At 54.7% G+C, this 25,914-nt stretch overlaps 15 protein-coding genes across 15 annotated transcripts; 11 read left to right on the top strand and 4 right to left on the bottom strand.

Moving 5' to 3' along the window:
* Positions 1 to 686: 686 nt before the first annotated feature.
* Positions 687 to 1,910, top strand: B0T26DRAFT_650695 (uncharacterized protein; the record flags this gene model as incomplete). Its single annotated transcript, XM_060438204.1, has 1 exon — positions 687 to 1,910. The coding sequence occupies one exon, from the start codon at positions 687 to 689 to the stop codon at positions 1,908 to 1,910; it is 1,224 nt and encodes a 407-aa protein (XP_060295236.1).
* A 150-nt stretch (positions 1,911 to 2,060) lies between these two features.
* On the bottom strand, positions 2,061 to 2,883 carry B0T26DRAFT_783619 (uncharacterized protein; the record flags this gene model as incomplete). The annotated part of the gene is made up of 3 exons (XM_060446747.1): positions 2,061 to 2,442; positions 2,552 to 2,624; positions 2,706 to 2,883. The coding sequence occupies 3 exons, from the start codon at positions 2,881 to 2,883 to the stop codon at positions 2,184 to 2,186; spliced, it is 510 nt and encodes a 169-aa protein (XP_060295235.1). The 3' UTR covers positions 2,061 to 2,183.
* Positions 2,884 to 3,606: 723 nt separating this feature from the next.
* On the top strand, positions 3,607 to 4,164 carry B0T26DRAFT_753970 (uncharacterized protein; the record flags this gene model as incomplete). Its single annotated transcript, XM_060445767.1, has 1 exon — positions 3,607 to 4,164. The coding sequence occupies one exon, from the start codon at positions 3,607 to 3,609 to the stop codon at positions 4,162 to 4,164; it is 558 nt and encodes a 185-aa protein (XP_060295234.1).
* A 1,608-nt stretch (positions 4,165 to 5,772) lies between these two features.
* B0T26DRAFT_650315 (uncharacterized protein) lies at positions 5,773 to 7,070 on the top strand (the record flags this gene model as incomplete). Its single annotated transcript, XM_060438168.1, has 3 exons — positions 5,773 to 6,203; positions 6,330 to 6,769; positions 6,832 to 7,070. The coding sequence occupies 3 exons, from the start codon at positions 5,773 to 5,775 to the stop codon at positions 7,068 to 7,070; spliced, it is 1,110 nt and encodes a 369-aa protein (XP_060295233.1).
* A 354-nt stretch (positions 7,071 to 7,424) lies between these two features.
* Positions 7,425 to 8,930, bottom strand: B0T26DRAFT_380054 (uncharacterized protein). The gene is made up of 2 exons (XM_060434701.1): positions 7,647 to 8,930; positions 7,425 to 7,571 (listed from the first exon to the last, which is right to left on the bottom strand). Exon 1 carries the CDS (start codon positions 8,746 to 8,748, stop codon positions 7,735 to 7,737), a length of 1,014 nt encoding a protein of 337 aa, XP_060295232.1. The 5' UTR covers positions 8,749 to 8,930; the 3' UTR covers positions 7,425 to 7,571; positions 7,647 to 7,734.
* A 309-nt stretch (positions 8,931 to 9,239) lies between these two features.
* Positions 9,240 to 9,781, top strand: B0T26DRAFT_648484 (ribosomal protein L36-domain-containing protein; the record flags this gene model as incomplete). The annotated part of the gene is made up of 2 exons (XM_060438005.1): positions 9,240 to 9,602; positions 9,692 to 9,781. The coding sequence occupies 2 exons, from the start codon at positions 9,240 to 9,242 to the stop codon at positions 9,779 to 9,781; spliced, it is 453 nt and encodes a 150-aa protein (XP_060295231.1).
* A 279-nt stretch (positions 9,782 to 10,060) lies between these two features.
* Positions 10,061 to 10,600, bottom strand: B0T26DRAFT_742407 (uncharacterized protein; the record flags this gene model as incomplete). Its single annotated transcript, XM_060444109.1, has 3 exons — positions 10,061 to 10,135; positions 10,252 to 10,392; positions 10,508 to 10,600. 3 exons carry the CDS (start codon positions 10,598 to 10,600, stop codon positions 10,061 to 10,063), a joined length of 309 nt encoding a protein of 102 aa, XP_060295230.1.
* A 534-nt stretch (positions 10,601 to 11,134) lies between these two features.
* Positions 11,135 to 12,076, top strand: B0T26DRAFT_742406 (acyl-CoA N-acyltransferase; the record flags this gene model as incomplete). The annotated part of the gene is made up of 3 exons (XM_060444108.1): positions 11,135 to 11,232; positions 11,427 to 11,765; positions 11,842 to 12,076. The coding sequence occupies 3 exons, from the start codon at positions 11,135 to 11,137 to the stop codon at positions 12,074 to 12,076; spliced, it is 672 nt and encodes a 223-aa protein (XP_060295229.1).
* A 1,082-nt stretch (positions 12,077 to 13,158) lies between these two features.
* On the top strand, positions 13,159 to 13,780 carry B0T26DRAFT_598437 (PLAC8 family-domain-containing protein; the record flags this gene model as incomplete). The annotated part of the gene is made up of 3 exons (XM_060435669.1): positions 13,159 to 13,240; positions 13,314 to 13,428; positions 13,498 to 13,780. Coding segments are annotated over 3 exons (480 nt in total), but the record flags the coding sequence as incomplete, so codon positions are not given.
* Positions 13,781 to 14,871: 1,091 nt separating this feature from the next.
* On the bottom strand, positions 14,872 to 16,264 carry B0T26DRAFT_718954 (uncharacterized protein). The gene is made up of 4 exons (XM_060442401.1): positions 16,035 to 16,264; positions 15,934 to 15,973; positions 15,343 to 15,722; positions 14,872 to 15,268 (listed from the first exon to the last, which is right to left on the bottom strand). Exons 1-4 carry the CDS (start codon positions 16,072 to 16,074, stop codon positions 15,039 to 15,041), a joined length of 690 nt encoding a protein of 229 aa, XP_060295227.1. The 5' UTR covers positions 16,075 to 16,264; the 3' UTR covers positions 14,872 to 15,038.
* Positions 16,265 to 17,014: 750 nt separating this feature from the next.
* Positions 17,015 to 17,546, top strand: B0T26DRAFT_649505 (membrane-associating domain-containing protein; the record flags this gene model as incomplete). The annotated part of the gene is made up of 2 exons (XM_060438096.1): positions 17,015 to 17,090; positions 17,164 to 17,546. The coding sequence occupies 2 exons, from the start codon at positions 17,015 to 17,017 to the stop codon at positions 17,544 to 17,546; spliced, it is 459 nt and encodes a 152-aa protein (XP_060295226.1).
* Positions 17,547 to 18,254: 708 nt separating this feature from the next.
* On the top strand, positions 18,255 to 18,700 carry B0T26DRAFT_753963 (ribosomal protein s30; the record flags this gene model as incomplete). The annotated part of the gene is made up of 4 exons (XM_060445766.1): positions 18,255 to 18,288; positions 18,372 to 18,397; positions 18,485 to 18,592; positions 18,677 to 18,700. 4 exons carry the CDS (start codon positions 18,255 to 18,257, stop codon positions 18,698 to 18,700), a joined length of 192 nt encoding a protein of 63 aa, XP_060295225.1.
* Positions 18,701 to 19,490: 790 nt separating this feature from the next.
* B0T26DRAFT_379647 (ribosomal protein S5, N-terminal domain-containing protein) lies at positions 19,491 to 20,786 on the top strand. The gene is made up of 3 exons (XM_060434700.1): positions 19,491 to 19,997; positions 20,073 to 20,330; positions 20,394 to 20,786. Exons 1-3 carry the CDS (start codon positions 19,704 to 19,706, stop codon positions 20,655 to 20,657), a joined length of 816 nt encoding a protein of 271 aa, XP_060295224.1. The 5' UTR covers positions 19,491 to 19,703; the 3' UTR covers positions 20,658 to 20,786.
* A 368-nt stretch (positions 20,787 to 21,154) lies between these two features.
* B0T26DRAFT_379639 (uncharacterized protein) lies at positions 21,155 to 22,995 on the top strand. Its single transcript, XM_060434699.1, has one exon. It carries the CDS (start codon positions 21,371 to 21,373, stop codon positions 22,613 to 22,615), a length of 1,245 nt encoding a protein of 414 aa, XP_060295223.1. The 5' UTR covers positions 21,155 to 21,370; the 3' UTR covers positions 22,616 to 22,995.
* Positions 22,996 to 23,145: 150 nt separating this feature from the next.
* Positions 23,146 to 24,147, top strand: B0T26DRAFT_609885 (WSC domain-containing protein; the record flags this gene model as incomplete). The annotated part of the gene is made up of 1 exon (XM_060435883.1): positions 23,146 to 24,147. A coding segment is annotated over one exon (1,002 nt), but the record flags the coding sequence as incomplete, so codon positions are not given.
* Between the last annotated feature and the right edge of the window lie 1,767 nt (positions 24,148 to 25,914).

Below are 25,914 nucleotides of genomic sequence, written 5' to 3'. Positions count from 1 at the left end.
AGTCGCATACCTGCCTCTTAATCAATATAGAATGAACCCTAGGTAGGGCCCGATTTGGAGCTACTTCACAAGGCCAGAGTAAATTGACCTTGGTTTACGCAACGGGCAGACCTGAGGTCTCGACCCGGCGCCAAATCGTTTTGTTGAATATCCCACTTACTAGGATACCTAGCTCAAGAGCCTAGATGGAAGCCATTCCTGCTAAGCTAGCCTAAAACACTGGAGAACTCCATCGCCGCAAGCAAGCAAAAGCAACCTCACGTGTTGTCGATGCCTAACCGACCGTTTGACAGCTTTGCGCTGCACCCATCCATCCATAGGTGTCGTCTAAGCTGCTTGCTACCATGCCATGATCTACGAGACAACATGTTCCAGGCTGCACGTTATTTTTTTGTGTAGAGACAAACGGTGCCCAACTACCCCAAACCAGATCTACCCCAGTTGTTCCCGTCCTTCCATTGTCGGCCAACACATTGAAGCAGCCATTTTTGGAACCACCTGCTCGCTTCTCTGCTCATTTATTCATTTTATTGGCCAACTTGACGTAACCTGAAAGGTACTCGAGTTACCCCCTCGAAGACCTCGCATTACAAGAGAAATAAACAAGCCCCCTTTCTACATTTTTACCTGTGCAGGTAAGGTATCTTGAGGGTTATCCTTATCTGACTCTGGCCCCGTCCGTCACCATGAAGCAGCGGGACAAACTCCCCTCGCTCCTCCTTCTCCCCTTCCCGCCGGACCCCTCAGACCGCCACTTGCTCGGTGCGGCGTACCGGCCCTCGCTCGTAGCTGCGCTCTCGAGGCTGAAGAGCCCGACGGCCGCGGCAAGGCTCACGGTTGCCGTACCCTGTCCCATCTTGCACGGCCCCTATCTTCGCTCCAAGACGCTGTCGTGGCCCCATGCCCAAGCCCTAGTCGCCGGCATCTACGCCATCGTCGCCGTCGTGTGCTCGCAGTTGTCCATCGCAACCGAGGTCAATGGCGGGCCCGGCTCTGTCGACACTACAGTTGTCCTGATCGACCACGACCGCAACAAGCGCTTCTCGTCCGACTTCCGCCCCAGCATCGAGCCCAACAACACGGTCGTCGTGGACCTTGCCACCTTCGCGTCTGCTTACCACCCCTGGAACCTCATCTTCCATGTCAGCAACGAGCTCGGGACCCAGCTGCACCAGGCCTATCTCAGGTTTGCCGAGGGCAAGCAGACCCTTCTCCAGGAGCAGCTTGTCCCGGTAGAAGGCGGCCTGACCATGAACGTCGCCAAGCCGGGCCCTTCTGCGTCGCCTCCGCAAACCACAGGCCGTGCCACCGTCTGCCTGGGCGGGACCTTTGACTACCTGCACCCAGGGCATAAGCTACTCCTGACGGCCGGCGCCCTGCTGCTTCAGGTGCCCAGGAAGGACTCGGGCGAGTCTTGTCGCTACATCATTGGCATCACTGGCGAAGAGCTGCTCAAGAACAAGATGTACGCCGAGTACGTGCAGTCCTGGGACGAGCGGGCCCGGAACGTAATATCGTTCCTCTCGCAGATTCTGCAGCTCTCGGACCGCGGGTGGAAGGACGCCGCGCCGGCCGCGCCGGTCGAAGAGAAGGACGGCGACTTCCAAGCCTCGTTCCGCAACGGCACCATCCGCGTGCAGTGCGTCCGCATACAGGACCCCTTCGGCCCCACCATCACCGTAGCAGACATCGATGCGCTGGTGGTGTCTGGCGAGACGAGGTCAGGCGGGCGCGCTGTCAACGACCGCCGCACTGAGCAGGGGTGGCGCGCTCTGGAAGTTTTTGAGGTCGACGTCCTCGACGCAGAGGAGGTGTCGGACGAAGCTACCAAGACGGAGAGCTTCGCTTCAAAGATCAGCAGCTCGGCGATCCGACAGCAGCGGGCGCAGGCAAATCTCCAAGCAAAATAACGAGGTTAGACGAACCCGGTAACTGTGGGCATGACCTGTACTATTTCAGAATTGCATTTATGGAAGTAGACAGAAATCTTCAATTTTTTACAAAGCCACCGCCCGTCAGAGTCTACCGGCTGTCATCTCCAAAGTCACAAGAGTCTGTCTTATCCCCCGGGTATTAGCAACGAAAAATACAACTTGACCAAGCAAATGAATAACCTTTTACCTCCCTCCCTTTACTGCTCTCCCATCACCACCTGTAAATCTCCTAACCGTTCTCCTAGCGGCTCAAGGACCTAGCCCCCTGCGCGCGGGGATGTTGCGGATGTCGACCCAGAACAGGCCCATGGGAAAGTTAGTCTCGGGCGACAGGTCCTTGTCCATCTTGATGCCCACGCACACGTCGTCCGACGGGCACACGACGCTGCGCACAATGTCGGCGAACCCGTACGGCGCCAGGTCGCTAATGTCGGCGAACACGCGTTGGTTCAGGTACCCGATGTTCTGGCTGTACAGCGAGGTTTGGGGCGTTTTGGGGCACGGCGCCCTGCAGAAGGTAAGTCACAGTTCCGAGATCTTGCTATGGGCGTGTCACGGCATTCTTTTTCTTTTTATTTTCTAGGAGTTTCTTTTTTTAGGGGGGGTGGGGGCTTTACCGATAGAGAATGCAGCACTTGGATCCTAAGCCCTTTTTCACGGACTTGACTTTGATCGCGGCGGGTAGGTTAACTGTTGTCTCGTTGTCTTAGCATCGTGCCATTTGTCTTTTTTCCCTCAAGCTTAGCTCGTTCGGCCCCGGCAGACACATACCACACTCTCCCTCCTTCAGATCGGAGGCCTTGATCAAGCAGTTGTTCCCATCAAAGGCCGGCTCGGAGAACAGCGATATTCCGATATCGCCAACGGGCACATTGGCTACGGCGGCATCGAGACAGCTCGCCGTGGCGAGGAGCAGCAGAACGCTTGCTAGGGTGGATTTACCAAACATCGCGGCTGGAGACAGACAGATTCTAGTATGTTTGAGGAGCCAAAGAGGGGAGGGAAAAGAAACGGGACAATATCGGCGGGCACAGGCCGGGGTAGGAAGGTCAGGATAGAAGGTGTACACGTGGATAAGGACACGTCAACAGTTTCTCTTTCTTTGCAAAGTCAGTTTGGGGGTATCGATAGGCTCAGGGAGCCTCCATTTCAGTTGTCGTGGTGCGGCCAAGGTCCCTCGAACGTGATCTGAATAGAGTTGGAGCTGAAGCGGTTATGCCGCTGCCTGACGTCCAACGACGGTACCGGTACGGATACCTTTGGATGCTTCCTGCCTTAGCCGGGCTCATGCGACGTTGTCCCCACACTGGATTCAAGTGACAGGTCTGAAAGCTGCTGGGGGAAAGTATAGGTGTTCGCGGTCAACCTAAGTTCCGATTCACCGCGGATGCCAACCTTGAGTCAAACGGTGGCTTTGGAGTGTAAAGTCATGCGACTGGCAGAGACTCACACCCGAATCTTGGCCAACAAAATCTAAACCCATTCTGGTACATGCCCCATATACGTACGACAAGGGAAGACATATCTAATTATCTACCAAGGCAGTTTCCAGCGCAGGCCCTTTGTGAAGAATTCACTTCAGAAAAAAAGAAGGCCAACCCCTTTCACTCCTGTATCTCCTTCCGTCAGACAAGCACAATAACACCAAACCAAATCCTTCACCACCGTCACCATGATCGGTCTCATCAAGTCTCGCGGCAGCATGTTCACGGCACTAGTTAGCCTCTCCCTGCTCGTCCTGGCCGTAGCCGCACCAAAAGTAGAAGCCGGAGCAAGAGCCGTCGCCGCCACGGAGGCGGCAGCAGCAGCAGCCTGGACGCCGCTGGGAGCGATCCCGACCGACTTCAGCCCGAGCACGCACCACCGGCCGGGGTGGAACATCCCGACGGCTCTGCCCCTGGCGTACGAGTTCCGGTCCAGCCGGCTCCCGCACGTCTTCAGCTGGTACTCGCTGGACCGGGTCGAGTTCAACACGTTTGCCGTCGCCGTGCCGACCCAGGCAGCTGCCGCCGCCGCAAGCGAAGAAGAGCGCATAATGGCGCATGGCGACATTCTCCTACCGGCCGCGCCGCCGGTCCCGCTTCCGGCGAGACATTTCACCGCTGCCGCCGTGTACGAGAACGTGCCGCGCCCGGCCCCGACTACTCTTGCGACCCTCGTCCGCGACAAGTCTGGTTTAGACACATATCCTCGCAACCAGGCTCCCGATCGGTCTGAAGCAGAGAGCTAGATTTGCGGGTTGGTGTGCTCATTTTGCGTCTCCCTCCTATTTTACTTGGGAAACTTGGGCACGGGTAGAAAAGGGGCAGAGACATAAATTGATCATGTTCTAATGGGAATTTGGCCTACTGACTTGAGTGGAAGAGTCTGCTGTCTAGCACATTGGGTCCGTGGAGGGGCTATTTCAGTATAATTCAGGTAACCGTCTCAGCCGAAACTGAAGCAATTCAAGCCGTTGTTCTCCTCCACACCCTTAGTAGTTCCCGTGGATGTCTTGCCTTGCTGACCCCGTTATGGCCACTTTTCATGTTTCGATAAAACACTAAGTGCTAAAATCTAGGCTATTGCCTGTGGAAAGACCTTTTTTTCTTCTTCTGTTTGCTATGAGTGAATGTGATGGACACGGCAATTAACAGAAGCGCCTTGGGAAACGGCTTACGGGTTCCGAGTATACATTTACACACCCCTTTCCCGCAAATCAAGGTGTCCAAGTCAGGTACCCGAGGTAGGACTGCCGGATTCTGGTGGTTTGGGTACCTGCGTACCATATCAAGGCCCGTGAAAACAAACTCGCCACAACGAGCTACAGAGACAGTTTTGGGGATGTTGCTTCTGTCTTCCAGTGACATGTGTTGTCGCGAGACAAGAAAAAGCCAAATCCAAAAACTATAATATCAAGACTACCGAGCTTAGGCTTGCCGTTAACCTTTAGACACCCTTTTCTAGACGGTAGGGGAGTATAAGAAAGCAACCCCGAAAGAGATTTCAAGCTTTTTCTGTCAGAATGTACCCCCGTTTAAGCTCGGCGGCGGATCAGAAGACGGCAGAAGCGGTTCGCAAGCTGCAACATCTCCCGTTGGAGCCTAGTTCTGGACCTCGGCCGTGGTTCCATGTATTTCAGAAGTCCAAGATAGTTGGTCGACTGTTAACCTTGGCCAGGAGAAGGGTACTTGCTGAGCCTTGACCGTGATTGCAACGTGTCTGCCCAGTGTAATATCGTGTGCTTGAGGCCGGCGGCGGGACATGCAAAATTATAAAGCCCGCTCTTTTCCGCCGTTCCCATGTTTTTTCTTTTCTCCCTCTTTTCTCCTGGAGCGTACTCGATATCGTTGTTAGTAATGGTTCGCACTACGAGCTCAACTGCTGGACCCATGGCAGCCATGTCAAAGGCCGCGACGGTCTTGTGGACCGTCGCCAATGCATTCCATATGGCCAACGGTGCCTTTGTCCCCCGCGGCGTAGCCGCCTCCGACAACATATGTATCGACATGGACAATGCGAACCCCCCAGCCTTACGATTTGGATACCCGACGGTACAGTCCTCCTTTTCCTCATACCCCGTCCCTCACCCTGTTGACCTAGACACCGCCTGCTCACTCGCTCCTTAACTACGACGACAACAGTGGAGAACATCGGACAACCCAAACTGCCAGCCCCCGTTGGAGCTCGGTGGTGACGGAGAGTGCTTCCAGCACCTCCGGCCCGACAACAACTGCACCGCGTTCTGCCAGCTCAGCAACACGGTGCGCCAGTTCTTCGCCCCCTCCTTAGCCCCGCAAGGCTAATATGAGCAACCCTGGCATGTCTATAGTGGTTCTACGGCGCACCTATCGACACAATGGACGGCAGGTACTGCGAGAGGGGAGAAGAGTGCGGGCGGACCGTCTCGGTAGGTGTCACGGATGGCAAGACGATAACTACCGACGTTGGCGAAAGCTACACGGCGACGAACGCCACATCAGATAGTCGAACGTACACGACAACTTTGGGCATCTCATTTGATATACCCCCCGGTATGGGCGGAATCGAAATCCCTCTCCCAAAGGGTTCAGAGCTCACGGGATTGGGAGTTCCAAAGGCTGGTGTAACGTATAGCAAGGCATATGCGAAAGCCCTCAGCTGGACGCAAACCGTCGCCAGGGGGCATACGTTTAGCGTCTCCAATTCCACTTCGTACAGTCTCAACATTGGCGAATCGGATAGCCTGTCGAGGCCTAGCTGGTCACAGGGCTACTGCGGGAGCTGGTTTGCCGTGCCAGTAATAGGCTTGTGAGTCCATCCCTTTACCCCCCTCCCCTGGCTGGCTCCCTCCGGAAGAATTCCCGGGCGGGGTCCCTCGAGTCGTTTGTTTGCTCCAAACTCTTTCTGACGGGTGCTGGTGGATGCGTGGTTTAGGAGCTGTGGCCGGGGCGCGCGTGGCGATCTGGTACCTAGCGATAGGGGGGGTGGTTCACAGTGCCTCCTGAATCCCGAGGACTCGGCCTTCTCGCACTGCTTCAACTACACGTTCACGGACAACCGGCTGCCGGGCCAGACTAAGCACAAGACCGTCTTCGTGCTGCGCGACTGCGACCAGGGCTTCATCCTGCCGGGCGAGTGGCAGCACCCCGTGTTTGCGTACAGCTTCTTGCCCCAGACCCTCGTCACGGACCACATCCTCCGCTACGGCTGGAAGGAGTTCCCCGACACACGCAATAAGCCCCGAGACGACGAGTGGGTGCACCAGAAGCACCTCATGAACTTCACCAAGACCCTCGGCCCGGTCGACCACACCGTCGAGCTCTGCGGCAGGGGCAAGTACTGCTCCCGGCACAAGCTGACGCCCGGGAACTGCTGTAAGCATTTTTCCCTTGAAAATTCACATCCTCCCCGAGTCTTAACGCTTCGTCTGAAACAGACAACATTCCGCGAGGCTACGCCGGCACCAGGTCGTCGTACATCGTGTCGGCCAAGACGACGCCCGGCAACTGCTGCGTGCTGTTCAGCAGGCAAGAGTGCCACGGCGTGGCGCAGGTCGTCAAGGGCGACATCCCCGACTTCTTCGCCGTGGGCTACGAGGGCCAGGCGCACAGCGTCGTGTGCAATGTCGAGGAGTACTGCAACCCAAACATCATCGACAGCCTGACGCTGTCCTAAGTTTGGTTTGCTGGTTGTTTTTGCTGGTTGGTTTGAGTAGGAGATTGAATTTCCTTTGCGGTCGTTCATGTCTCTTTTTGTGTGCAGGGACGAAACCCGATTCCCTTGCCTGCGTTTCATGCCGTTGTGAGTCCGAGACAGGGAACTATATGTAATGACTAGGTCGCCCTTATTCCTGGTTTCGATCCTTTCTTCTTTTTCGTTGGAGTCTCTTGGAACGCGTTTGATGGGCTTGCTAAAAAGTCCAATGGACAACTTTGCAAATTAGAACTCTGTTGTCTGGGATTTTCTTACCGTCTTCTTTGTGCTACTTCATTTGCCTGTTGAAGCAAAGTAGACAGACATGAGAACGAACACCTTCGGTGCTTCCGAATGTGGAGGCACATGATATCGAATCTGAAAACAATACTTTTAAGCCACGAAGAGCAAAATGATTCGTGTCCAGGAGAAAACCGGGAGAAATATATCACGGGTCGAACTTGACCCCATATTGGTTCACCTCTGCTAGATACATTAGCTGTGTAGCTCCCTTATTATAAGTCTAGGGAGGCAACGAGGGTAAATGAGGACACATACAAGGCAAAAAGCCGAGAGGAGAAGTAAGAAAGAAAAGGTGAACAAGTGCATCTACTTCATTGGCATGGCCAACTGAGTAGCTAGCGTTTTATTTCTCGTCCACACGGGGCGCCTTTATTCCCAGGAGCTTCTCGGCGTTTTCGTAGGCAATGGCCCTGAGCTGCTCGTCGTTGACAAGGCCGCACTCCTCCAGCTCCTTGATCCACTCCAGTCCGACCGCGTTCCCCTGAAATGGGTAGTCAACGCTGTACAGGATATGGTCCAGCTTCGTATTGGCCAGAATGCACCTCAGGGGGTCTAGACTCCAGACGCCGCTGGTAGTGATCCAGATGTTCTCGTCGTAGACGGTCTTGAAGTCGCGGCGGAAGTCGCCCCACCGGCGGCTCAGCATCTGGATCCGCTGTAGCATGAACGGGATGGTCTCGCCAAAGTGGCCGATGACCAGCTTGAGCCGCGGCCGCCGGTCAAACAGGCCCGACGCGAAGAGGCGCAAGACATGCAGCGCCGTGTCAGTGTGCCACGCCAGGCCGCTGGATCCCATGCTCATGGCGGCAGCGTCGCTGAAGTTGCCCCGGTAGCGCGGCGCCATGTCGTCGCTGGGCCAGTTGGGGTGCAGATACACGGGCACCCCGAGCCCTTCAACAGCAGCCCACCACGGGTCGTACTCGGGCCCGTCAAAGAACTTGCCGTCGTAATGGTTGTCCACCAGGCCGCCGACGAAGCCCAGCTCGGCGACGGCACGCCGCAGCTCGGCAGCGGCCTCCTGTGGGTGACCCATGGGAGCGACAGCAAAGCCGGCAAAGCGGCTTTTGGCTTCGCGCGCGCTGCCGCCTGCACGCGTCTCCTCCGCTCGGATGGCAGCTGCGAGCTGGTCGTTGGCAGCGCGGCAGGCTGCTGGGTCAGTCAGGCCCGGTGCGTGGCTGACGACTTGCAGCGATATCCGGCCGGTGTCCATGTCACGCAGTCGCAGGTCGCCAAGATCACACAGTTTGTCAAAGATGCCGGGGACATGTTTGAGTTGCTCCGAGTACGCTTGCTTGAGGCTGTCGGGCACCGCGGACGAGAAGAAGTGTTCCTCAAGGGTGATGAGCGGCGGTGTCATTTTCCGACTTGATCACCGAATATGTATACGTAGATATAAATATATATATATTTACTCGATTTAATATCGATAAACGAAACTGGGTGGGCTGTAAGGCTTGTCTAGACGAGTGAAAGAAGAAGCGAGGGAGATCCGCGGAACTGGAAGTGACAAAATTGCCATCCTTCAAGAGTGCCGACAGGACGGTTCTCTCTTATTGTGGTCGTCATTGATGTCGTTAGCCCGTTGCGTCAATTCAGCGGGAGGGCACTAGAAAAGACGTTATGCTTAGTGTATGGACACAGTACGTATTCGCCTTTGCCGAGAACCGCACAATTGAGGGTTAGGGTTATAGGCAGGAATTAGACAGAGACACGTGACCTTGCTAATCTTGCCGACGAATGCTTTCGCAGCGGCACAGCTTTGGCAAGCTAAGTGCCCTCCGAACTGAGGCCCCAAACCGCCGATCCAAAACTTTTGCGCCAGCGCCCCCCTCGGCATACACACACACAATGGCGAGCCTCTCGATGCTGTCGCAGACGGTGCGGTCGGGCGTGTCGGCAACCAGGTCGCTAGCTCGATCGATGCAGGGCCTGACCCTCGCCGCGTCGGCAGCTCCCAACCCGGCGGCGCGCCCGCTTCGGTCCACTCTCACGTCGACGTCAACGACGCAGACACGATCCCTCTCGCAGAGCGTCCTCCCTTCCTCCAGCTTGTGCCAGCACGGCTGCTCCAGACCCGCGGTTGCCGCCAACAGCCGGACAGCGGGCGCCCTCGAGACTGGTGTCAAGACGGCCGTTGCTATCTTCCAGAAGCAGCAGACCAGGGGGATGAAGGTGCACAGTTCGGTAAAGAAGCGGTGCGAACATTGCAAGGTGAGACTCGATTCAGTTTTTCCTCTCTGGAGGGACACTAGACCTACCACTCTCTGATGTCTTGTTATTGACCCCAAGTTCATCTACAGGTCGTTCGACGGAAAGCTTGCAAGCGGCACAAGGGCCATCTCTATATTGTATGCCCTGCCAACCCCAGGCACAAGCAACGACAGGGATAGGTGGTGGCATAGAAGGCGGTGTTTTGTATGATATATCTATGTTGTAGCGCATACTTAGCGAAGGAGCCTTGGAATCGATGACGACTTTCGAGGAAGCCAGCTTTACGTGATCCTCTACTCCGTACCCCAGACAAATTTTACGCTGGGTCTAATTACTCGTACGGCGTCCAGGCAACGGGATCGCTGGATGCCCAAAGCCTAAAGCTCTTGAGAGCCAGGGCAGCGGGTACAGCGAGACGATCGAGACGGCACCTGTCATTACTGTTGTCTGTCGTTGCTTTACAGGCCGTCAATATACCTCTCCATGCCCTCCCACTCGGCCTTGCCCCGCGATATCAGGTATCGTATGTGACTCTTGTCGCGAGTGTCAGTGTCAACGACCTTAACGATATGCGTGCCTCTGCTTCAATTCTGGGCTACAAGAAGCCGCCATGGCTAGGGACAGGGCGGGGAGGGGCGGGGCGACAAACAATGTCTGTGACGTTGCGGTGCCGCTCAAACTCTTCGCGCGCGAACCTCATCGTCTCGGCCCGTGTCGTGGGGTCTTGGATCCGGCGCGTACCTCGGACGATGATTCGGTACAGCGACAGGACTCGAGCGCGCTGGAGGAACTGATAGATCGGCGCCTGTTAGTCAGCCAACAATCAATTGGGATGCGAGATGCCCGACAGAGGCCAATTAGCCAGTTCTCGCAAGGTAGGATGTGCTTCGGTTTTTTTTTCGTACATGCTCCAAACTCAGCGTCGCGCCAAGCCGAGACCGCGATGCCGTGGCATAGCTGCGAAGCGTGTGCCCCCGCGTGGGCAGAGGAAAGCGCATCAACGACGGGGTTCCGAGGAGGGCGGAAGGTGGCCGACAGAGGGGTGATATATCTCTACACTAGCTCTGAGGAGGGGCTCATCTGCGCCGCTGGTCGAATGTCGAGATGATAATGCTGTTGCCACCGGGTAATGGATCCGCCTCTGTCGAAATTTCTGTGCCCTGTAAGAGGCTGAGAGCCGATGGATCGGCCCCTTGCCGCCCCCCTGTGTCTGTAGTGAGTTAAGCTTAATGTGATTACTGATTAGCGGCTGCGAGGCGCGGGCGGCAGGTCCCTACTTAGCCCTGTGGGCCTGTAGAGCGGGTGACTCGTGACCCAACCTCGACAACTTCCAGGCTGTCCAGCACAGTGTGCAGTTGAAGGAACTGGGCACCGACGCGAACCGCGTCTCGTCGACTTCACTGGAAGTTGTCAGAGGCTGCATTACCTAGAGGGGGTTCCCGATGAGCATGTCAACCAACTTCTGGCCGACATCTGTCTTTCGTTCCGCTATTTTAGTTTCTTCCTTTTGATGACATTCATTCTCTATTACAATGAAACCCAAACGGCGGCGCGCCCCTACAAATCCACTAGAGTTGGCGAACCGTAAGACGGACGAACAGTTCATTGCCGATCATCTTGGGCCTCCTGGGTGAGTCCGAATACATACCTCGTCACCGAATCGAACCAGGGGTTGAGAGACCTTGCGCGAGCTTCAGGTGACCGAGCTTCGTGGAATAAGATTCTTGGATGTTTCCTTAACTTGGCACTTCGTAGCTGCTGTGGTTAATTGGCGTAAGCTGATGGATGCTGACAATGGCGCTCAACCGTCGCTGTGCATAATAGCGTTACAAAATCCCCCTGGGTCCTAGAATGGTTGCATCCCCGGACGGGGGCCAAATATAGCATCGGCCTTGCACAACCCTCAAACTTGAGCGACAATGACTTGACGGCTTGCTTCCACTTGATTGAGGAGACGAGCCGACAGGACTACGAGAACTCGGCGGGCAATTGGCATCCCGAAAATAAGCTCGCTGAGATGCGGTCTCCCGAGCTGCGCTATGTCTTGGTCAAAGACTGTGATACAGCGACTGTGTGTGGCTTTACGTCGTTGATGCCCACCTTCGAGGCTGGCCAGCCTGTTATCTACTGCTACGAGATTCACCTCAAGCCTGAGGTCCAGGGGTATTGCAACCCGCTTTTTGCCCCAACTGCCTCTATTCGTCAATGTTGCTCGACTAATAGACAATTTTTATTACAGGACTGGGCTGGGGTCGCTGCTCATGAGCTTTCACACAACGGTGGCAGCAAGCCTGCCGCCCGTCACCAAAGTCATGTTGACCTGCTTCTTGTCAAACCAGCGCGGTCTGGACTTTTACAAAAAGCTCGGGTTCGAGGTAGACGACATCTCTCCCGGGCCTAGGAATCTGCGCTCCGGAAAGGTTTTCAATCCAGACTATGTTATCATGAGCAAGGCTGTGCGCCCGAGCAAATAAATTCACTAGATCCTCGTCCGGCAACTCACGTTCGTTATCGCTTGCGGCTGTCTGGTCGAGTCTCGATCGTGTTCTAGACTCGCTGTTCGGTTGTATGCCTCTGCGGTCACACAAGGGAGGGAGCCACACGTGTGCCCAGTTGCAGCAAACCTTCCCGATTGTGTGTGTCAGCTCTGTGCAAAGGATTTGGTAACGTGTAAGCACTGCCTGCCTCGAATGGTCGATCCCCCCTCCTATGGGGAGATTTGCCCCAGAGCGTAGTCTCAGCGGCGCGGCCCATCCACGGCCCCTAGTGGCATGCTCGCTGCTGCCGTTGCTGCGCACTGCCCGGCCCTTGGCCTTGGAAACCGTGGCTAGGTAAGGCGCCAAGCCAAAGGAAGCCGCCAAGAAGCTATAAACGGGACTCAGTGTACCGGTGACTGCCTGGCTGCTATCTCCACTTGGAGTGCACACGGTGCAACGATGCTAATGTTTACTTGTCAGCCCTAATGTTCGGACCCCCTCTTGCAGCCATCTCGTCTAAGCCCGCTTTGTTAGGATGCTGCGTTCAGCCAACCACAGCCATCCCTTTCCTCATGCAGATCAACTCAGCTCCGACGCCAGCCATCTGGAGAAAAAAGGCAAACCACCAATTCGCCGGCCCTGCGCCGCCCAGCTTACCGCAGTAGGCTGCCAGCGACTGGTTAGGGTCAGACCTTCCCATGCCTGTGCCTTCTGTCCCGATTCCCTAGAGCTAGGACACGGCAGGACAGTCGAGGGAGAACCTGCACTAGCGGCCACACAGTTCTCGCAGTAATAGCCAATCAACCCTGGTCAGAGGTCCTTATGGAGGTGTGACAGCTGTTCTCGGCCTGCAATCTTATAATGCAACAGGCTGTCCCACTCCACGGTGGCAGCTTTCTCGCACTCGCCCTGCTCTCTTTTTCTTCATATTCCTGCGTGTCCTTCCGTAGTCATCACCGTCGAACAGAGCATCCGTCCCGAAGGTTGCCAAGTGAGTTGCCGTAGTCGTCGTCTTCTTCCGGACCCGCCACAACAACCCCTCAACTTTCACAATGGAGTACCGAGCACAAGCACCTGCCCAAGATGGCCAGTGGGAGTCAGGCTTCTGCAACTGCTCGCCCTGCGAGAGCTGCTTTTTGGCATGCTGCTGCCCCTGCATCAGTGAGTCTAAACCGAGAACCACGACGAGCCGCCGTCTGGGGGAATAGCATGTCCTAACCTCTTGGCTCCCCAGTACACGGCAAGACTGCCGATCGTCTCCGTGACCCCACCATGGCTACGGCAGATACCTTCAACAGCGACTGCGTGCTCTTTGGCGTTGTCCAGGCCTGCCTGGGCGTAGGCTTCATGTTAGTTTCCATCAGTCGCTAAGTGTTTTTTCTCGCACAAGCGTAAAGTAACTAACCTCTTGCCTACAGCTTCACAATGCAGCAGCGAGGCGAGATCCGCAAGAGATACGGAATTAAGGGCTCCGGGCTTGGTGACTGCTGCGCGACCTTCTGGTGCAACTGCTGCGCCCAGATCCAGGCCGACAACGAGGTTATCGCGCGCTCTGCCCGCGGCCCGATTGTCCAGGGCTACCAGCCCCACGGCCCCATGGGCACCCCGGGCCAGGAGAAGATCCAGCCTACCGTCCAGGCGCACCCTCAGCAGCAGTACCAGCAGCAGCAGTACCAGCAGCAGTACCAGCAGCAGCCCCAGCAGTACCACCAGGGCCACCCCCAATAGACGGGCAACGTGACGTCGGCGGGACCTGGCCGGAATGGATGTTGCAAAGATGTATGAAGGCGTTTCGTGATTGGGCCTGCGGTTGTCTATTCACTTCACTGGTTCCTGTTGTTTGTTGTCGGTTGTTATCCCGTCCTAGGCAAAAAAGGTCTTTCCGTGAACACGCCGCGACTGCCCGGCCCCGGCGTGGGCTCGTTATCTCTTCTGTTCAGTGGTAATAATATATATACCCCCTTTTCACCACGGCCGTGCCCGTGATATACATATTATTGGGGTGAAGCGGAATTGAAACTTCAATCTCACGATATCGTGACAAATGGCCGAGGATAGTTACACTGCAAGAGTAAGACGAGTATAGAGCAAGGCGTAGGTAGGCAAGACAGAGCCGGCGCTCTCTGTACGTCTACGCCGAATGTTGAACACAAACCACAACGGGCAGAAGTAATGGTGGGGCACGAAACACGATGCACATTCCTTCCGCAATAGCTTGTGACTCACTTCCCTTGGTTACGAGTTACTCAAGTGGGCGCTGACTGAAATTGCGGTTCTCGAGGCTTGGACGTAACTGTAGCTGACGATGTAAAGTAGGACGATGTGTACTACTAAGCCCCTTTGTTACAATAAATAATTAAAACTGCTGTTTGTGGGTGTATTAGTATAATCTAAAAATATTACCGCCTTTGAGCAACTTCACCAGCCGTCTTAAGTAGCCGTTCAAATGGCTTCGTGAATCTACCTAATCTCTAGAACTATATACTCATAGTACGTAATGCGGCTAGGGGCTAGGGGAATAGTACGGTTTACTGCCAAGAAAGTTATAAACGCATACCATGCAAATTCAAGTGGCAAGTGTTTGTGATTTCTTGGTTTCTCCTAGGTAACGGTGGGTAAAAATAACAAGATAGCTACCGCCGAGGCTAAGAGCGTAGCCCTACAAGATCTTATGTCTCTTTACTGTATAGGCGGTTTACGAACCATCGTCTTGTCTACAGTCACATAATACTCTCGCACCAACCCTCTACCCTGTCATCAGGGCAAAGTAGAGGGAATACCAAAACAAGAGATCAGGAAGCAATGGTCTGGTCTGTATTGTCAATAGCTGATAATATGTGGTCTGAAGGACCGCGCTTTAAATCGCCCCTAGAACCATTGCCGGCCTGTTCACGGAGAACGATTGCCCCCTATCATTACTCATGATGACTCTTAGCATGGCATCAAATCTTATCAATCCTTAAAGCTTCTGCATGGCAACGACGTCAGTCGACTGGACAAAGTCCTCGAACTCCTGGATCTGCTCCTGGAGCTCATCGGTCGAGACCTTCTCGTCCTCAACAACCAGGTTAATCTGTAGCTTCTTGATGCCAAAGCCGACAGCGACGAGCTTGGAACCACCCCAGACCAGGCCGTCCTTTTGAATGCTGCGGACGGCCTCCTCCAGCTTCTTCAAGTCGGTCTCATCGTCTACAAGGGATGTTAGCATACTGGCACGGGGCAGCTTTCTATATGAAGCTGAGAAGAATAAGACGAGAACATACCCCAAGGCTTCACGTCCAAGGTGACAATTGACTTGGCCGCGGGCTTAACCTTGCCCTCCTTCTTCTTGCGGTACTCCTCAAGGCGCTGCTCGCGGAGCTTGACGGCCTCGGCATCCTCCTCCTCATCGTCGCTGCCGAAAAGGTCGACATCGTCATCGTCCTCCTCGGCAGCGGGGGCCTTGGCGGGGTTCACAGCCAACTCAGATATCTCGGGTCCATAAACCGAGTAGGGCTTGCTAGCATCTCCGGAGAGGGCAGGGAACTCGTCCTCATACGAGGCGATGTGTTTATACCAGCGAGCAGCATTGGGGTACTTGGTCGCGTCCGGGGACGACTTTAGCGCCTTGAAGACGGCGACATCGGCCTGGCTCGCAGAGAAGCTGTAGTTGAGGAAGACCAGGTTAGCGGGGCTGTTGCCAAGAGGGGCAGGAAGACACAGTTCTCGAGCAAGTGCGGGTCAGAGGTGCACAGAGTGTTGGGTGGGTAATCATTTGCAGTTCTTGACGCTGCTAAGAAACACGGACCAGTGGAATCATCATAGAAATGCAAGGAGAAGTTGTCGGGTAAAAAGAAGCCAAAAGGAGAACATACCCAGTGATGTAGGAGCGGGTGAGCAGCCAGTTGTTCAGCACTGCCTAAATGTCAGCGCCATCTGCTCTGCGCCAGAGCGCTCGAACGTCAATGTAGCCTACCGGTAAGACCGGCGTCAGTGAGGAGATCGGTGAAACCCATGATGACTGAGTGTGGTTATGAAGTGCGATGTTGGACGTATGTTGGAGGTTGCAGAGTCGAGAGGTGATTGTGGAATCGTCAAAATGTACAGATTAGATGCCAGCTGCCTAAAAGATGGAGGGGTTGAAAACCTTTCGGTTGACTTGGAGGCGCTGCGCCGCTCTCCAATGGGAGCCTTGGACCGGTAACCCTAGCCCCACTAACTCGCAACGTGGTGGGGAGTCAGAGATTTGGCCCCTCATCTGGGAGGGGTTCCGGGATAAAGGAAGACCCGGCTCCGCGAACTGAATGCGGGCGCCGAGCTCCTGCATCTTCAAAACGAAAGAATAGCCAATGACATCATCATGGACATGTCACCAGCCATCCGAAGGGAATATGCCATCCAATCACCGAATGACTCCTACTTCGGTCTCTAACAGAAAAAGTTTATGGTGACGAGTACGCAAAGGTATAAACAGCATGAAGTGTATGAACACAATATGGAATGTGGCTCTCCCTGCAGTAAAGCCGTCAACTTATTTCGCCGTCTTTGTCCAGGGCACAGCGCGCCTGTTGGACGGTATTCCATCAAGGTAAAGTCCAGCGAGAAATGTTAGCCCAACCGAATGAAGTTCGGCCCTTGTCCCGGAGGTGGTCGCCACCACGTCATACGTGTACCACCTGTTTCCTCTGTGCAATGCCTTGCCAAGAATATACCTGGAGCTGGTCGGTCTTGATTTGGTTGGTTCCCGTAACCTTGATGTCAAACCTTTGTTCGATCTAAATAGTGCCTGACTTCCACCCCTCCCCGCTGCTAGCTAGCTATTATCTCCTCTCTCATCAACACCAAAGCCGCCCGACCCGTCAACTATCACAACTCTGCGCTATACGCTTTCTGCGACTACATCAAGTTCAAGTATAACAACCCAGAGCGCCCGCAAGAAAGATCTCAGCCTCCAAGATGCTGGCCTTCGTTCCCATCGCCCACCTTGTGGCGGCGGTTTTTGCCGTCATCGAGCTCGGTTTGATGGCCTATGGTGGGTTCCTTCTACTCAAGTTTCCCTCGCTGCCTGCTAGAATTGCTGGTAACTAACATTGTTTCTCTTGCAGTCGTCTCCCCTTGGTCGTCAGCACCTAGCGTTGAGGCCTTCATGCTCTTCAACGCGGTTTGGTCCTTACTTGTCCTTGCCTATGTCGGCTTGACGCCTCTTTACGCCACCCGTATCTTCCACCGCTTAGCCTCGCTGGCCCTCGAATGGATCACCATGATTTTCTGGTTTGCGGGCTCCATCGCCCTGGCCGCATATTGGGGGGCCCCGAGCTGCCACGGAAACACCTACTGCGGGAGCATCGAGGCCGCCATTGCCTTCGGCTTCTTCCTCTGGCTCCTCTTCCTCTTCCTCGTTGTCGTCGACACCATGGAGGCTCTTCGATCTCGCGGCCATGCCACTCACACTACAGCCCACGGACCTAAGCCATATGTTGGTGCATAAATCGCTTCACTTGCGATAGCCAGCTGCGGCGCCGGACCTTTCATGAACATACCACGCCATAATATGGGGCAGGGTATTCTGTTTTTCGGGGACATGGTAATTTCTTTGGGCGTACTGGGTTGGACAATTTAGTACATACCTGCGTGGAGGTTACGGGGTGAGGTTTAGTCCGAATATGAGGAAAGCAAAGTTTCGAGGCAGGAGCGCGTTATGGAGGTGAGGTCACGGGGGATATTTCTTTACCAACGAACAAAAGGCGAAGATACCCGAACGGGAGCTGTTTTGCTTTTTCTGCTTTTTGTAACTCCCAAAATCCGGCTAGTTGCAGGTTTTAATGTTATTAAATCGGCACTTATACCATTATTACATGAAATGATGCGAGTAACTTGGGATTACCTCCGGAAGAAGCAATAAAAACATGAGATGAAGCCTAACGTTTCGTTGCGACTTCGTTGCATCGTATCTTTTCTTGCTCTAGTAAGACCCTAACCCTGGTTATTGTCAGCCCAACAAAGCACTCCATTTCGCCGCCCCGGAATTTAACCGCCACCGGCGTCGAGTCACTAGCGAACATCTACTAAAAAACTAGCGAGACGCCACTTTGGAGACATTGCCAACCTCAGGTATTCCACCCAGCTCCGCGCAACCACCTCGAACCCGAACTCAATACAAACCGACAAACAACCCTCCCCCAAATACATCTTCAACATGGGCAAGGTCCACGGCTCTCTCGCCCGCGCTGGTAGGCCGCCCGCCCGCGCTTTTGCCAATCCTGGCGCACACGATTGATTTGCACGAAATCTGGACTAACGCTCCTCTGTGCAGGCAAAGTCAAGTCGCAAACTCCCAAGGTCCGTCACGAACCGTGAAATCTCGAACTCGCATCCGTCTCCGCTTGGTAATGGAATCCCCGGCTGATTTGAATGTGGTTATTCTAGGTCGAGAAGCAGGAGAAGAAGAAGACGCCCAAGGGGCGCGCCCACAAGCGGGATATCTACACTCGCCGCTTCGTCAATGTCACATTGACAGTCGGTGGCAAGCGCAAGGTATATACATCCCCAGATGGCCCCCCAGCCAGCAGCAAGCCTTTGGGCGCAAATCACGGAAGGCTTACCGAACTCGTGAAACAGATGAACCCCAACCCTACCGCATAAATCTGATAATATGGTCTTTCGTGAATTGGGGGTTTTGACGCGTTCAAGATTCTTCTGCATGGTATTTTTCAGGCACGGGAAAATGGACAGTCTTACAGCTCGTCTAGCAGAAGAGGGAGTAGCAGCATTGTGTCTTCTCTTCTAGGGCTCTAGGATCCGGCGCATTGGCGTTATAGTAATAGGAAGCTTAGAGGCCACCTTTGACGTTTCTAGTCACATATAGAGCGGTCATCCAGCAAGTTAGTTTCCGGCGAAATTGAGCAAGCAGAGTCTCGCGAGAATGGGTATGCTCTTCTCTTCCGCAAAGTGAATGAACGCTAGACTCATTTGAGCGAGTGGGGTTGCGTTTTCGACTGTCTGCCTCATGAGGCGATCCAGGATCATATCAGTGTCCTGCCAGTTCATTACCTGGTAGCCTTGTGGTCCAGTTCAAGTCAAGAACTTTAAACTTTCTCCAAGAAGTGCCCCGGCCAAGTATGTTCCGTAGCGGCTAACATAGGATGTGTGTGAGCACCTGAAGCGTGCAGCGTCGCCGCTACAGTGATGAGTCTCCTAAACTTCCACGATTCAAGAGGCCGGAGTGGAAGATGACACAGCAAGGATCAAATTACTAGTGCATGAGCGGATGGACGGTAAACTAAAAATTGAAAGTAGTAGTATTAGGGTAACAATTTCATCGAGTCGATTGTCAAAACAAGGGCTGAAATGGTCACTGAAAGAGGACTTTCACATGTTTTAAGTAGACGGAACTGAAGATATCTCATCTGGGTGAGCCAGGGGGGGGTAAAGTGGGGAGGCCGGCCTGTGCGCAAAATGGGATTGATTGGCTGCCTCGAATTCGAGGCTGCCAAAAAACTTTTAGGGTTGCTGTTTGGCACACCAGAAATCCCGAATGTCGCTGCAAAAAAGCTCCCCGCATCCGGAGAAAAAACTGTCGACTTGACCTGAAGTCCTCGACAGTCCACGACAGCAACATCCTACTTCTCGATACGACAACTTCAAAATGGCTGATCGAGGAACCAGTGCCCCGCGCGGCGGCGGCTTTGCTGCCCGTGGAGACCGTGGCGGTGACCGTGGCGGTCGTGGAGATCGCGGCCGCGGCCGTGGTGGACGTCGCGGTGGACGCCGTGGTGGAAAGAGCGAGGAGAAGGAGTGGCAGCCCGTGACCAAGCTCGGCCGCCTGGTGAAGGCCGGCAAGATCAAGAGCATGGAGGAGATCTACCTGCACTCGCTCCCCATTAAGGAGTACCAGATTGTCGACTTCTTCCTGCCCAAGCTCAAGGACGAGGTCATGAAGGTGCGCATTGCTCAATTGCCCCGCGATCCAAACCCGAGGAATTTCCAGCTGACTGGTGTTTTGCCCCGGAATTAGATCAAGCCCGTCCAGAAGCAGACCCGGGCCGGTCAGCGGACCCGGTTCAAGGCCATTGTCATCATTGGCGACTCCGAGGGCCACGTCGGTCTCGGAATCAAGACCTCGAAGGAAGTCGCGACTGCTATCCGCGCTGCCATCATTATCGCCAAGCTCAGCGTCATCCCCGTGAGACGAGGATACTGGGGCGCCAACCTCGGTCTCCCCCACTCTCTGCCCACCAAGGAGAGCGGCAAGTGCGGTTCCGTCACCGTCCGCGTAAGTACCAGAATAGCCCTGCCGTGCGGTTGAGAGGGCCCCAGTGCTAACCTAACCACACAGCTTATCCCCGCCCCCCGCGGTACCTCTCTCGTCGCTTCGCCCGCCGTTAAGCGTCTGCTCCAGCTTGCCGGTATCGAAGATGCCTACACATCCTCTTCCGGCTCCACCAAGACCCTCGAGAACACCCTGAAGGCTACCTTCGCCGCTGTCTCCAACACCTACGGTTTCCTTACTCCCAATCTGTGGAAGGAGACCAAGCTGATCCGCAGTCCTCTTGAGGAGTTCGCTGACAGCTTGAGAGATGGCAAGCGGTATGCCAACTAAGGTGCTGAATGAGGGTGGTGCTCAACAGCAGGGATGGTACTTTTGGGCGTCTGCGGATCTTTACTTCCATGGGCTCCGGCAAATGGCATGGATTGAGGCTGTCAAAAACTAGCACGACCAGCCTGGATCAATTTTAACGACTTGATATACAAATTCCGGGGCTAGCGTGGTGATGTGTTCTACGTGATGTGTATCGTGTGCAATTGTACTATTCTGACTACCCATGGCAAGTGCCGTGCCCATCGTTGGAGAGATACATGGACCAAGATCAAGGACTCTCATTGAGAAAAGTGTTGCGTGGTTGGGTTCTCTCTACTAGGGATACGGCCAATTTCGCCGGCTCGTCTCCCGGAACAGTCCACGTTTTGCCCCTTTTACCGGTTGCTCCTGCCCGGGCTATGAACATGGACAACGGGAAAGCAACGCACTTCTCCGTCTAGCTCCTGCCATTCACTTCAACTGACTGTTAGGGAAGGCAAGAAGCGGAACCTTTGCTAACAGTACGTTTAAATGGACAAGATTCGAATCCTGCATCATTTTCTTGCCTCTCTCGAGTCATCACCCTCCTGGCCTCTCTGCGCGCCGCCTCTCCTTTTTGGGCCTCGAATTTTGGACTTCGGTTTTAGAACCAATTTTGACGTCCTCGTTTTGGAGATCTATAACATACCCCGTACTGTTCTTGGAGCCGGTAGCGCCAAGCTAGGCTGTATACCATGCCGATTGTCGCTCATTTCTGCACGTTCCTTGCCCTTATTCCTCTCAGCTATGGCCTGAACGTACCCGCAAGCTTTGGAAATGTCACCAACACAACTAGTATCACAACAGCAGCTCCTGGCCCACCACAAGATCGCTCACTGCCCATGGATAGAGCCATAATTCTCGAACCGAACAGAATGGGCATCCCCGGACTTTCTATAATTCCGGCCCTGCTATCCTCGTTCTTCAATGGACGGCCTACCACTACGACTGTCATGCCAACGCTGTCCAGCCAAGTGTTGACCTCCGGTGGCTTACAGGCACCAAGCGCTGTCCCAGATCAGACTTCATCAGGGTTGAACTCGGGTTCACCCAGTCCAGCAGGCCTTGGTGGAGTTCTGTCGGCTCTGAATACAATATTAAGCCCCTTGACAAACCAGCCGAATGCTGCCCCATTGTCAACCGCCAACCCCGTGGGCACTCTCGTCTCCATCCTCGAAAGTGTTCTCTCGGTCCCAGTGGCAGATAGTAGCCTGTCTTTGTCTGTTGCAGAAGGGCCAACGTCACCGCTGTCGCCAGTACCGCCCACGACGTCTCTCATGGGATCCGCAGTCCCTCTATTGCCGACGCCACCTATATCATTGCCTCCGCCTCTGCCTAGCTTGACGATCACACTTCCATCGGTTGCTGGGAATCCATCTATTTTACAAGCGCTTACCGCGCTGCTCCCCTCAACCCCACCGGCAGCTTCTGCTATTGCACCACTGGTCTCAGAGGTGACGCCGTTGATCCCGCTACTGGGTACTCTGCTACCATCGGCGATGCCGTTTCTAACACCTCTGGAGTCGATGCTCAGCTCCCAGCTGTCGGCAGCAGCCCCGGGAGTTGGATCTCTGGCGGCAGTGATTGCATCGCAAGTGGCGTCTCTCACCCAGCAAGTCTTTTCTTCAACGTCGGTCCTAACGACAGATGTTCCCATCATGAGTGTTGAACTGCCCACAATCACCATCCCCGTCCCCATCGCGACAACTCTTGCTCCCCAGCTTTCCGGTTTAACCCTCCCCACGAACGCACCTCTGTCAGTGCTAGCAGCGACGTTATCAACTATCATCGGCTCTGGAAACCCTGGGTTGGTGAGCTCCATTGTGGGAGCAATAGTCTCGACACTGGACAGCATGATCTTGAGCGGTCAAGTAAATAGCCTCATTAGCGCCGCAACGGTGGCTGGAGGCTCTGTACTCTCGCAGGTCACTCGGGAATAGTGCTCCCAGGTGACGATAGTGGAAGGATCCATGGCTACCATCTCTGTCCCTTGTGCTGCCGCCCCAACGACAACGATGGCGACTGCGACGACAGATACACAGGCGCCTTTGGTTTCAGTTTCGGACTCGGCGACTAATTCCCAGATACCACTTGTTTCTGTTTCGGTCTCGGCTACTTCTAGCGCAGGCATCTCTCCTCTCACTTCCAGCTTACCCAGCAGTTTTTTGAGCGCTCTAGCTTCTTCGATTACTTTGCTCCCTGCTGCGCAGACTACTAGCGTACTGCCAATGCCATCAATTTCCACTCTAGTGGCAAGCTCACAGACTGTGACGGTAACAGCCATACAGGTCAGTATCGTGACTGCCTGTTCTACAACCTTGTAAGACCTCCCACCACCCCCAGCACGCTTTCCCTGCTAATTTAAAAACAAAGAACCTCGAGTACATCGTGTCCGTCAATTGCACCATGCCCTTTGTGCCCGACAATCCCTCCCTGTCCTTCTAGTCCCAGCCCCGCCGGCGGTGTATCTCCTGCCTCGGTAGGCAACGGCGCGCAGGGCCCGTGTCCAGGCGAAGGCTACACATGCAATGACTGTCTTGACGGCTGGTTCTGTCCTCCTTCACACACTCCGGCTTTGCCAGCCCCTTGTGGAAATGGCTGGCCATGCTATCACTGTTCCGGGGGGTGGTTTTGCGTCCCGTCTCCCACCCTCTTACCAACAACCGTTACCGTATGCCCATTGTCGCAAGCCGGAAGTACAACGCCCGGAGCTGGCCTGACAACTCCTTCTACACCTGGAGATGGGGAGCAGACACCCGCTGCGGCAGATTCTGCGGGAGCTCTTCCACAAGAGACTCTGCATCCTGCTATCTCCGGGTGGCAATATGCTGGCTGTTATAAAGACGACTCAGCACGAGCCCTCCAAAACGCCTCGATTACAGTATCGATTCCCCCCGGAATGACGAACGAGATGTGTATCAACTTCTGCAAAGATCAGGGTTTTAGTCTCGCGGGAACCGAGGATGGATATCAGTGTTTTTGCGGAAACGCGCTGGTAGACTCCTGGCCTGTCGGTGACTCGGAATGCAACGCGCCTTGTACGGGCGACCCGAACTGCTCTTGCGGTGGAAACTGGGCTCTGAGTGTCTGGAGCCCCGACGGCAAAGCTTCCAGGGTTATTGGGCCAGAGATGCAGTTCGTCATGCCAACCCCAACGCCAGGTCAAACAGAAATGACACTTTTCGTTGGTGGTGTCCGTGCGATGGTCATGACCATTACAACTGATGTGTTTGAGTTCCCGGCGGATATCAAAGATGCAACGACAACCAGTTCCTTAACTCCGGTGGCCCTTTCAACAGCCAACGCCTTTGTCGACAGCGACTCAGTAGCCGCTAAAGACCTTGATGTTGACGGTATCGCATCTACCGTGCACGCAATCGTCTCCGCTGCTATGAAAGAGGCACACCAGATTGCCTCAATAGAGGTTTTGAGGGCAAATTCCATGATTTCAGGGGCCAAGTCAGTTGTTGGTAAGGGGTTTAAGAGCATTGCCGACGATCTGAGTGCGGTAGTAGCCGGGGCGTTCCCGGAGAAAGTTGCTTGGACGACGTGTAGCGTCACTATTACTACGTGCAGCACAACAACAACGATCAGCACAACGACTACATGTACCGCCTCGAGCCTTCTTTCCAGCACGTCAAGTCCCGCCGGCGGCCTGGCGCCGACAGTTGGGCAGCCAAGCTCCAGCACAGGGACTACATCTAGTTCACCGACAACAACGTCCTTGAACCAAAGCCAGGGACAAGCCCCTATTACACTCGGGCCAGGGTCTTCACTTCCCCGGCCAAGCCTTTCAGGCGGATCTACCCCTAATCCCGCACCAGGCACAGCAGCAAACCCGCCGTCGCAAAATGTCAGTCCCCAGCCCGGAAGTTCTAGCCTCCCGCTGTCTCCTTTTTCGGTCACGGCCTCTACACCCCTTAGCAGAGCCCAGCCCGGTTCACCGGGAAATCCGAGTTCGGGGATATCTGCAGCGCCGACGCCGATGTCGACGCCGACGTCTACGTCTTCTATCACTCCGTCAGGAATGAGCCAAGCAGCTCCACAGCCGCAGTCGCCTACAACGGTTACTCCTCCGACATCCTCTGTGCTTCCCTCGACCCCAAGTCCGTCTAGTTCTTTGCCTACAAGTCCACCAGTGGGTCTTACAACCGGTTCACTACCAGCCTCTCCGTCGAGCGTAGGGTCTCTGCCATCAGCTACCAGTCCAACCTCTTCTGGTCCTGCAAACGCTGGAGGCGTGGCCCCGATACCAAACACACCGCCTTCTTCGGCCAGCCAGGGCAATTCACCTCCAACTTCGTCACCCAACACAAAGTCTCTACCATCAGGCCTTAGTCCCACACCTAGTGGTCCTGCTAACACTGGAGGCTTGGCCCCGGTATCTAGCTCGCCGCCATCGTCGGCGAGCCCGGGCAATCCAACTCTAAGCGGAGCGCTGCCCATGCCGAATTCTTCTCCGGCAGGCCCACCTCCGATGGAAACGTACTACAAGCTATCTGAAAGTGGCAGCGCAGGAGGTGCGCCTCGGGAGGCCCGGTATTTTACTGCCTGAGATGGTATTGCCATTACGGACATGAGGTGGACATGAATAGAGCAAGTAAACTTGTTATGCCTAAGGGGCGCCGGAAGCTGCAAAGCCGAACATGTGTATAGCGTGGTTGGCCGTTGGAATCTCATAGTAAATGACGACGCGAAGAGGAAGGGGGCGAGAGCAAGCTGGGCTATTTTTTTCAGGAGGTGGGAGTTTTTTGGTGCAACATTCAGTGACAGGAACAGAACATTTCTGCGGGGGACTATGGCATGTTAATTTGGTTCAAGAGTTTGGCCGGGCTAGGGATTTCCCTCTTATTTCGAAGTGTCCAACAGCATGGTAGAGCCGCCTATTTCTTTGTTTTTCTTTCTGTCTTGTCTTGTCTTGTCTTGTTTTTATTAGATGTGTACCTGCGCGAGGGCGGCAGTCTACCTACCCACGACTCAACTAGAAATGGAGATAGCTTCATTTGCCTCTCAGGAAAAAGGCAACTGTAATTGGTGATATGCACGCGACTTTACGCATCCAAGGCCTAGCCGCGGTAGTCTTGTCTGTGCGTCTTTCCTCACTACACATGCATGTCTCGTCTCTTTCTATTTTCCATAGGAAGGATGTTGTTCCTTGTCGCATCAAGCAGAGACGGAACTGTGGTCTGGACTTGTGTTTCACAGCTGCGAAGGTCTGAACTCGTTGCGGCACAGCAAT

Source organism: Lasiosphaeria miniovina (genome assembly GCF_030549165.1).
Source record: "Lasiosphaeria miniovina strain SMH2392-1A chromosome Unknown B0T26scaffold_5, whole genome shotgun sequence".
Lineage (NCBI taxonomy): Eukaryota > Fungi > Ascomycota > Sordariomycetes > Sordariales > Lasiosphaeriaceae > Lasiosphaeria > Lasiosphaeria miniovina.
The sequence above is the reverse complement of the archived record's forward strand: the minus strand, read 5'-3'. Positions and strand labels throughout refer to the sequence as shown.